The sequence below is a fragment of the Protopterus annectens genome, chromosome 10.part0, assembly GCF_019279795.1.
Source record: "Protopterus annectens isolate FY-2018-M chromosome 10.part0, PAN1.0, whole genome shotgun sequence".
NCBI lineage: Eukaryota > Metazoa > Chordata > Ceratodontiformes > Protopteridae > Protopterus > Protopterus annectens.
The window spans coordinates 436,682,904-436,694,149 of record NC_056744.1 but is presented as its reverse complement, the minus strand read 5'-3'; the positions used below and the strand labels follow the sequence as shown (position 1 = coordinate 436,694,149).

The following is an 11,246-nucleotide window of genomic DNA, read 5'->3' as shown; positions in this document are numbered from 1 at the left end:
ATATATATATATATATATATATATATATATATATATATATATATATATATATATATATATATGTGTGTGTGTGTGTGTATATACAATATATATACATATATAATAAAATGTGTGTGTATAAATCCTCTGGTCCGACAAAAACATCCGATAAGACTGCTTCCAACCCTACTGGATCCAATGTTACTTTACTCCCTTGACCTAGATATTCACCTTCTGTGGATCCAGTACAATTAAGGGCTCCTTCTGGTCTTTTTCTGGTCTCCAGATGTAGAACATCATTTGGTTCAACTGTGCTCAGAAATATCCTTTAGAGTCCACCCAGGTTTATAGGTAGCTGGAGTCCTCTGTCCCATCAGTTGGGTATTGAAGGAAAATTGAAATCTGATAAAGAAGTGTACTTGCCATAACATTCCATCTGTGTGGTCCATTTTCATTCTTCCTCAGCTTCCCACCCACCAGCCCCTATCCTTATTATTTACAAACTTCTAGAAGAAGGATATGGTTTCTTTCTGTGTTTAATACATAATAAGTTCCTTTAGGGTAAAATCGGCATACAAAATCGGAGGTACCTGGGGTTCCTGCATTATAGGGTAGGGAAAAGCTTGAGAGTTTGGTTTTGGTTGCCACGTGCTTTAACAAAGGCCGAGTTGGATTCAAGGATTAGATCCACACCAGTCAGTTGAAGAATGAAAATGGATAACACAGATGGAATGTTATGGGTAAGTACATAGCTTCTTTTTATGGAGCCTGGACTATTATTTTGATCTTTTACTACTTCGAGTTCTTATTCCCAGAATCTCATTCCTATCCTTTTTTTACAAAGTCAAACTAGCATAAATTGAAAGCAACAGCGAGTCTTGCATATTATACAGCTTTTGCTACCAGGCTACCTTTTACTTTTTCCATGAATTACCCCAATTTATATTTTTACAGCTGCTCTAACCTAATCGTAGTAGCTGTAACTCCCCAATTTAAAAAAAGGTAGTTGAACTGTTTTTTCCTGTAAGGCTATTTTTTTTCTTGTCAAATATTTTTCTTTCCAATAGAAAATGTATTTTTAATATCTGACTTTGCGGTGCTGCCTCCAGTTACATTCATCAGAGGTTAATATCAAGGAATGAGAAGGGTGAAAGGCAAGTACTCATACTTTTCTGGTGGCTGCAGCTATGCTTTTTAAAATGCTATCTAGAAACTGGGTAATCTATTTGTACTTTTTTAACAGAGTAAAAGAACTCAGTATTAACAATGGAGGAGTAAATGAGGAGAGCCAAAATAACGCAGACTTGAAAGAATATGAGGAGATGGCAAGCCTTGAAGAATCCATGGAGGACGGAGAGGATGAAGTATGTGCTCAAGGCAAAATTAGTTTTGGGTGTAGGAGAATCTCATTTTTCATTGCTTTGTTTCTAAAAGCACATTACTTTGACACAATATATAGAAATGTTTCTAACCTAGAGCTACTGTCTGCCCATAATCTGTCAAGATACACTTCTGTGATTCTCACGATTACTAGCATTGCATTGCTTTGTACCAAGTGTGTAAAAACATGACAGGTAAGCATGCTAAAATAATTGGTGTTAATGCTGGGATGTATGCTGCACTTGTGGTGCTTTTCTTTTATATTTTTGTCACTTGGTCTTCAGTTCCATATTTCATTCTAGCATCCCTTAGCAGGAGTTCATTGGTGTGCTCTGTTGCTTTCTAAGACTTTCATAAAGTTAATTTCATACAAAACCAGCAGGATTAATCATTTGTTCCATGTTTTGACAAAACCTCCTTTCTCAGGGGTAAAAATAGTGAAATACTGTAATAGTCGTTTTAGCTCTCAAGTACACAAAGTGCAGGCAAAACTAAAGTGTAGACACAGTGCCACTTGATTTTTGCAATATAGTTTTTTTTCACAGTACTTGAGGTTTGGCAATTGCATATCTGTCATCAAAGACAAAACCTGCACCAAAGATCAAATATTATAAAGAAAATGATCTTGTTTCTTTGAAGCAAGATACAGAAGGCGGCTCTACAGGGCATGCTCTGGAACTATAGAAATTTATCTCCTAGATACTAAGGTGCAGTCCAGCAGGATCTTATCCACAGGTTAATCTCCAAAGGACTTCTTTTGCTTCAATGTGTATATAATTCTTAATGCTGAGCTAGCCGTCTGTGTTAAATCACATGTCTATCCTAGGGCTGGAGGTCTCTATCAAGGCATTGATTCCAGTAATGGTGCCAAAGATGATTTGGTCATTTCAGGTGTTTGAATCTGCAGGCTCCAAGCTGGATGTGTCTGACATAAATTTCAAGGAGGTACTTTGGAGCCATTGTCAGAGTTTTTTGAGATTTCTTCAGCTCTGCTCTCTTCAACAATTCTAGAGCCATCATCTCAGGCCAGCCTGTATTTGTCTTTGCAGATGAGACATCTGGTCTGTACTACTTGTTGACAGCGCAGTCCTAGATCCTGGATCAGTTTCATCCAAGACCTGCACAGGTCTGGGTCCTTAGCCCTAAAATGTTATCAGAGAGGCAGAGGAGTGGAGAGATGACCGAGGAGTAGACATCTTCAAAGCCAGTTTCCATTTTGTTCCCCTGTTAATGTCCCAAGAAAGAATAAGTACAAAAAGAAGCTTGCAAATTCCCCTTTAGTCTCCCAACCTAGACATACATGGCTAAAGGAAAATGTTGCCCCCACCCGAGGGCCACAAGTTTGGAAAGATCCTAGATTTTATGAGAATTTTTACTTTATTCTACTTCATTAAGTTTTATTTTGCTTTTGTTTACAGGGTTTGTCTGACTGTGCTTAGTCAAAAAAAAACCTTTTCAGCAGAGACCTGGGGAACCCCAATGTACATTACACATTGTTTCAAACAGACATTCAGTGATCTACACTAACAGACACTATGATACATTTATAGAGATATAGGGACATATATCTGTCAATTGTACGTATATTTGCTTATTGGATTGCATTCATATGATAGTAGAGGCAACCATTACCATATAAACAATACTTGTACATTAATAGATGTTGAAAATTGAACATTTGTAGAGGTATATTATTGGGTTTGTCAGATAATAGATCATGTGATTAATGCTTAGAAATTCAAAGAAATGAAGTTGAGGAAAGGAACTAGGTTGGGCAAGGAATGTTAACACTGTAGTTGAGGTGGATTGTAGAACAGGTTTAGAGACCATTTTATATGGTCTCCCTGTTGAAATGTCTGCACTTGAACAGAGTGCCAGCAAGCCAGACAAAAAGGAAAGGCATAGGAGAAGACTGAGTTTTGAAAATTGCTCTTCTGCTTACTCCCACCCCCCCCGAATGTGGAGGACAAGCACCCCGTACCCCTCAAAGTTGTAAATACTGACTCTGATGGCCATACATCAGAGAAAAGGAAACATTCTGAGAAATGGCATCTTGCACTTAGTACATGTAAATCCGATCTATCTGCCACTCTGTTTTTATTTCTGGATACGCTCTAGCAGATGCCATCATTTTAAATGGTTACTTGAGATATATAGGTATAGGGATATAGATAGAGCTATAGAGCAAGAGCTACAGATATATTTATAGGTTTACCTTTAAAATGTTGCAACACACTTGTGACTGTTTACTTACCCAACTTGAAACATCGAATGCCCAGAATTGCGGCCCTGGTACTTAGTCACCACTCGGGGAATGTCAACTTTGAGCAAGACACTCTCATTTCCAGTTTTCTGCTACAAACGTTTTGCATGAGGCAAGCCCCCCCCCCCCCGCATCCTCCACACCCCCTGTTCCTTGTGTATAGTAACTCCAAGATCCCACTACAGTGAGGGAAAGGGTGCATCTCCCCACTTAGTGTGATCTCCACTCAAAATGTCTAATTCATAACAGCAAATGCACACTAGCATTCTCTGTTATGAGCTCAGCATTTTTTTCTTTTGCCATTACGTATTTTTGAAAAGATACTTTCGTACATGTCGCACAAGTCAGACGTGACATTAAATAAATATATATAGATATATATATATATATATATATATATATATATATATATATATATATATATATATATAGTGCTATCACAAGATTTATATTAGAATTAGAGGTGGTGGGTGAGCAGTCATAAAATGTATTTAACTGGGAGATGCTAGTAAAACTGTTCAGGTATTGAGTGAAGACTAGTCTAGTATAAGATCCTGAATTAAGATAAATGGTTGGAAGTCCAAGCTTGAAGGTAAGTAACATTTATCTTGGAGATATAGAGGAGCAAGAACCATTGATCTGATATGTGAAGTTTTAGTTGCGTTTTAAAAATGTTTGCATTCTGAATGGACTGGGCACCAGTGAAACTTGCAGCTGCAGGGGGCCCCTAGATAACTTGCTGCTATGGGATGCCCTGAGGAAAACGAGAGTTGTCTAGCTGTATGGATGAACGTACGCGGGTACATATTAGTGGTGGCAATTTAAAGCATCGATCTCTTCCCCTTAGTAAGCAAGGGAATGGATCGATGTCGTGCTGAAGATCAGGTCTGCTTCCTGCAAAAAGGGACTTGATTGGCTACAGCATATTTTTCTGCTTCTGCATTTCTTCCCCTTTCTGTACATCATTCCGAAGCTGCTATTGATCGAATCCACTCTAGAAAGGGGGGGGGACCTCATTAGTTGCAGTGTTTTGTGACTTCCACTTTTGTTTTTGTTAACAGGAGCTCAGTCATAGCTCTGAAATCATTAGGTATGCTGAGAATAATTTTAGAAGCAGTGTCACTAATTGAAAATTTAGCTAGGACTTTGAGAAAATATGTTCAATTCAGGTATACATTTTAAGTCAATAAAAGGACTCCTGTTAGGTTTCCTTTTTCCGTTGCTTCAGAAGTATGAATCTTTTGTCAGTCTTCACATAATCCTTGACTGTGGGCTCTGTTCCAAGCCTCGAAACTGCCATTTATTTCAGCTCATGCCTTCTAAAACTCTTGAGCTAGGCACTACCCATGATGCTTCTGTAAATTTCCTCAGATCTTGTTTGCCGCATTGTAGTGTCAGACGCATCCAATCCTAGCTCTCAAGCTTTGGCTATATTTTGTTTTTTTTCTATTAATCTCCTTTCTTGTATAGAGTCTTCATTTCTATCTATATTTCTCTCTACTACCTGCTCCTCTGTCTAGTGTTTAGTGTGTGTGTTTCTTTCCCTTTCTGCTTTTCTACCATTTGCTAGTCCTTTCTAGATGTTCTTCGTGTTTCACTGTTGCAGTCATTATAATTGGGTTATCCTGCTGGCAGGCTACCCTCAGTCGGCCTGTATTCCAAAGTCTAGGTCTGGCGTCTGTTGCTGTTGCCTCTTCCCTTACGTCAGTGCGCCAGGGGTATAAAAGATGCAGCCGATGCCATTTTCTTCAGTCTTTCTTGCCACGCGGTGCCGGAAGCAAAAACAGTTCGCAAGTGCCGGTCAGCCGACTCCTGAGGTTTTCGTGTTCGAATTTCAGATTGAAGTCTTCACTAAAAAGCTAAGTACCCCATTGGGAAACTTTTTTTCTTGCTCCATACTGATGTCAGGAAAAGTTAATAATTGTATTTCTTGTGGGAAGCAAATACCTCATAAGGACTTTCATTCTTACAGTATTCCTTGCCTAGGCCCTGACCACGACGTTGCTAGTTGTCTCTTTTGTGCTAGATTTAACCAAAGCACTATTAAGCGTCAGTACGATTTTGCATTTCACTATTTTGGCAGAAGATTTAACTATACAATGTCTGATAGCCATCCGACTACCAGAATTCACAAGAAACGCAAAGAAAGGGACGGGCATCCGAGGTCCAAAACAGACGACGAGGCTTCTTCTAATCCAGTCGCCGGTTCTCAGTGAGGCGTCTTCACAGCCCCTGACGACCGCTACTTTAGACTCGCAGGCCACTACCGACACCCACTTGGAGTCGACCAGGCCGCTGGAAGCCCAAGGTGTTGGACCTTCGGAAACTATTCCCTCAGATGGGTCCGGAGTTGCTGAGCAGGCATCTGCTTCTGAGGATGTTTTCAGACCTACTCAATTATATGTTAAAACGACTTCAGCTTCTAAGGCAAAGACTAAAGCACCTTTAACGACAAAGAAACAAGTGCAACAGCCTCATGGACAGGCCTCCATGCCTAAAACCAGATGCTCAAAATGGCCGAAGACCTAATTACTTTGATCAGGGGTTCCCATCCCCCTCCTGATAAGAGGCCTAGGCAAGAGACAGAATATGAATCTTCAGATCAGGTTTCCATTTCATCTGATTCCTCTTCTGATCAGGAATACTCTCTTCGTCCATATGAGGATTCTTATGCTGAAGAATCTATCCCTTCAGCCTCTCCTCCTGAGGATTATTCTTTTGGGGAAACTTTACCTACCATGAGGGAGCATTTCCACTGGGAGAGTCAAGATTATTCTGAATCTAAGAAAAGGCTCAGACTTCCTTTTACTACCACAACACAGGCCCCTAGCTATTCCACTTGTGTTACATTGTAGATGTATTTTCAGAGTCCAGTCTGACCCCTGACTCCTTACCTCCAGCTGCTAAGCCGGACAGGTACTACAGGGTTCTTGACTCTCATAAATTCCTTTTCGAAAACCCTGCTGCTGACCCAGAAACTCTCTCTCAGGGTCCCGAACGGGTCAAGGCTTCCACTGCAAAAAACCCTACTCCCTCTGACAGGGATTCTAGGACACTGGGCAGATGGGGAAAAAAGATTTACACTTCTGCTACCTTGGCTATAAGTGCTTTAAATTGTCAGTTTCATATGCTCAAATATCCACAATATTTTATGTCACTGCTTAAACAGAAAATGTTGACAAATTCTGAATGTGCAGAAAACAAAGAAATGCAGGATTTATTGCATACAGCTGAACAAGTCGGAAAGCATACTTTGCAATGTGGTTTTGATTCTCTGGAGGCCTCCTGCAGGGCCGCAGTTACGGGTTCTGTCATTAGGAGGCATGCTTAGTTAAAGGAACAAAATTTACCTGATCATGTTAAGGCAAAATTATTAGATGCTGCATTACAGCATGATGCTTTGTTTGGTGTTAAAGCAGAAAAGGTGTTAAAGAAAATGGAGGACAAAGCTAAATCTATGCAAACAGTCAAGAATTTTACAGATACATCCACCAAGATTTAGGAGACACTGGCTTACAAAGAATTGGTCATTTCCAGTGTCAGACAGGCCAAAAAGGGGCAGATACAGACGCCCTAGAGGCAGATTCCAGCCCCAAGGTTTGTACAGGTCTAAACAATGGGGTGCCTCTGCCTTCAAAACTGGAAAAGACAAATCATAGCCATACAGGAAACAGTCCCAATGACTTCCCCCTGCCTGCCCCAAGCACTTATCTTCTGGCAGCACCTTTAGGGGGAAAGCTAGCACTTTTTTCTCAAAAATGGCATATAATAACCCAGGACAAATGGGTCTTAAACATAGTGTCACAAGGCTACAAGCTTCACTTCCATACCCTGCCAAGGGCAAACGGTTGGCCAGACCTGCCAAAACATCAATGGGCAGAGGCACAAAAACAAGTCTCATCCCTCATGGACATGAGGGCCATTCAACAAGTACCAGAGCAAGAGCAGGGGCAAGGATTGTATTCAAGACTGTTCTTGGTACCCAGAAAGGACAAAGCCTGGAGACCAATACTGGACCTATCTATTCTAAACACATATCTGGATATTCCAAAATTCAAAATGTTGACTCTACAGCAGCTTCTGCCCATGTTGGGCAAGAAGGCTTGGCTTGTGACTTTAGAACTAAGAGGCATACCTGCATGTCCCAGTCAGACAAACATGCATAAGATACCTCAAATTCAAAGCTGGCTCAATGCACTACCAATTCTCTGCACTGTCCTTTGGCTTATCTACTGCGCCCAGGGTCTTCACAAAGTGCCTGGCACCAGTAATTGCATTCTTCAGACAGTGGAATACAAATATATCCTTACTTGGATGACTGCCTCATTCAAGCAGAGAACAAGGACATTCTACTACAGCGTCTGGCGTTTGTAAAGAGATTACTACCATGTCTAGGGTGCACAGTCAACGAACAGAAATCAAAACTAGTACCCTCTCAAGAGATAATATTCCTGGGTGCAAGCTTACATACAGCTGCCCAGATGGCTTATCTCACGCCAGACAAGCAAAGGCAACTGACTATTTCAAAATATTGGCAACAAAGGCCCAGTTATCTGCAAGAAAAATTCTGCAGGCTTTGGGCTTCATGGCATCCTGCATTCTACTAATTCCTTATGCAAGACTGCATATGAAGAAACTTCAATGGTACCTAAAAAGTGTTTGGACTCAACATTGCCACAGTCTGGAAACAATAGTTACTCTCATCCCCTGCCTGCAACAGGAGTTACGATGGTGGGCGAAGGCCTGTCACCAGAACAAGGGACAGCCATTCACTCTACCCCCAGCCACACACATTAACAACGGATGCATCGGATTATGCTTGGGGAGCCCACGTGGCAGGAAGATGTATTCAAGGCACATGGTCCACAAACCAAATGCATGTACATATCAATCAAAAAGAGATGCTAGCTGTTCAAAATGCCCTGACAGCCTTCAAGGACCTACTAAATCCGGTACAACTACTGATACAGACAATACCACGATCATGTGGTATATAAACAAGCAGGGAGGCGCTCATTCTTACCCCCTTTGCAGACTGGCCATGACTTTATGGGACACAACATTGACTTACCAAGTACATCTGCAGGCACAATTCCTGCCAGGAAAGATAAATACTCTGGCAGACAAACTAAGCAGAAACCTCATGGATCCCCACGAGTGGAAATTGGATCCACAAGTCTTCAGCATGGTAACAAGGAAATGGGGATGTCCGGACATAGATCTATTAGCCTCACCTCACAACTGCCAACTAATGAGATTTTGCACAAGGACTTATCACAGACAAGCATGGAAAGTGGATGCCCTATCTTTCAGCTGGAAAAACTTAACAGTATATGCCTTTCCTCCTCTGCCTCTCCTCCCCAAGGTACTCCTAAAGGTCAAACAGGAGAAGCCAAAAATGATACTGATTGCCCCAGACTGGCCACACCAGTACTGGTATCCAATCCTAAGGAACTTGTCTGTGTCCAGCCTGGACCTTTACCTCAAGTGCCTCATCTACTGTCCCAGTAGAACAATCAGATCCTGCACAGCCAACTCAAGACCTTAAATCTGGCAGCATGGCGGATAATGTACTCATACAAAACACACCTCTCACTAAAGTGGTGATGGATGTCATTTTGGAGGCCAGGAGGCCTAGTACTAGAAAATCCTATGCTGGAAAATAAGAGATTCTGTGTTTGGAACCAGGCACAAGGAACTGACACAACTGTACCAAATATTCCTCAGATTTTGCAATACTTGACTGAGATGCTGGACAAAGGCCTATCCTTTTCATCTATAAAAATTCATGCCTCTGCCATTTCGGCTCATAATAATAATACAGAGCCACCAATCATTTCTCATCCTTTATTAAGGCAGTATCTCAGAGGGGCCAAATATTTAAGGCCACCAAGGAGACCAATACCTGCATGGGACCTCAATTATGTCTTAGAAAAACTCACCCTGCCTCCTTTTGAGCCAACCGCTACATTAAGCCAGCCGCTACAGCTGATATAAAGTTTTTATCTTGGAAAACAGCTCTGCTCCTAGCAATAACTTCTGTAAGAGAAGTCTCAGAGCTACAGGCACTCATGGCTGTGGAACCTTATATCATTTTTTATCTAGACAGGGTTTCTCTGAGGACAAACCCGACATTTATGCCTAAGGTAGTGTCCAGTGTGGCCTTTAACGAAACTATTCATCTGCCTACCTTTTATCCAAGCCCACATAATAAAGGGGAGATAATTCTGCATTCTTTGGACATGCACAGACAGCTACACTTCTATTTAAACAGAACCAAAGCTTTCAGAAAGACAGAGCAATTACCAGTGGCATATGCTGCAGGATCACAAGGAAAGGCCATCTCAAAGCAGACTATTTCAAGGTGGATAGGCCACTGCATTCGTTTCTGCTATTCACAATATGGCAAGCCATTACCAAAGGGCATTAGGCCACATTCAACCAGAGCAGCAGCCACTTCAGCAGCCTTCCTCAGGGGAGTATCAACCAAAGATATTTTAAAGGCTGCTACTTGGAGTTCAGTGCACACCTTCACAAAGCACTATCACTTACCACTCTAAATCCAGGGCAGGCTTTGCCAGTGCAGTTCTGCAGGGCCTAATAGCCGCTCCTAATGCTATTTAGCTCCAGCCTCCCAACCTTAGCTTTGGGATTCAATCCAATTGTAATGACTGCAACAGTGAAACATGAAGAACATAGTACAGTTGTGTACACTTACCATAAATGTAGATGTTAGAGTGTATTCACTGTTGCAGTCCAGGTTACCCACCCGCCATCCCCCATTTCTTTGCTGGAACTTATCTGTACTCTATTCTATACAACCTATGTGGTGTATTTGCTTATAGATGAAGGCAAAATATTTACTTTGGTGCATGCGTGTTTTACTGACATATTTTTAACCTACCCTTTTGGGGGCTCCTGACATCTGGGGCAAGAAAAACTGAAGAAAATGGCGTCGGCTGCATCTTTTGTACCCCTGGCGTACTGACGGCAGGGAAGAGGCGACAGCAACCGATGCCGGACCTAGACTTTGGAATTCAGGCCGACTGAGGGTAGCCTGCCAGCAGGATTACCCAAGTGTAGTGACTGCAACAGTGAATACACTCTTAACATCTACATTTATGGTAAATGTACACAACTGTGTTTTCCATTGTTGGTATTTTTCTTAACCCTTTAGTTGCCATTAACCAAATTTTTGATAGTTTATCTTCTCTGTCCCTTCTTTAAAAATAAAATATTTTAATTCTTTCTGTGTGTGTGTTGGGGCCTTTGTTTTTCTAGCATGGCTGACCACTTCTAAGGGACTTCTGGTTTCAAGAGGTGCCAAAAATGTGATGGAAAAATGCCCATTTCAGATGTACATGTTTTTACATGTACTGCCTTGGTGAGGTCCATTGCCTGTGCGATTTTTGTCAGTTTCTCTACCAGGACGTTAACTGAGCGGAGAAATAAATTAATATTGAAAGGATTTCTGAAGGGAGAATTTGAAGAGATCAATTTCTGCTTCCAGAACCGGATCCAGTTCGTCTTTGTCTTATTTCAAACCAAAAAAGAGAACATTCAGTTCTGAGCAGCTCCTCGGAACCACCCACAACATTAATAAAACAGCCTTCAGTGCCAACAG

General features: G+C 41.4%; 1 protein-coding gene across 1 annotated transcript in view; it reads left to right on the top strand.

Annotated features, from left to right (window-relative positions):
• Positions 1 to 1,178: 1,178 nt before the first annotated feature.
• The window catches only part of LOC122814169 (kinesin-like protein KIF2C), a 341,546-nt gene continuing 331,478 nt past the window's right edge, over positions 1,179 to 11,246 (top strand). The window contains exon 1 of the mRNA XM_044086779.1: positions 1,179 to 1,343. Coding sequence (XP_043942714.1) covers positions 1,179 to 1,343 — 165 coding nt within the window. The remainder of the gene's footprint in view (positions 1,344 to 11,246) is intronic.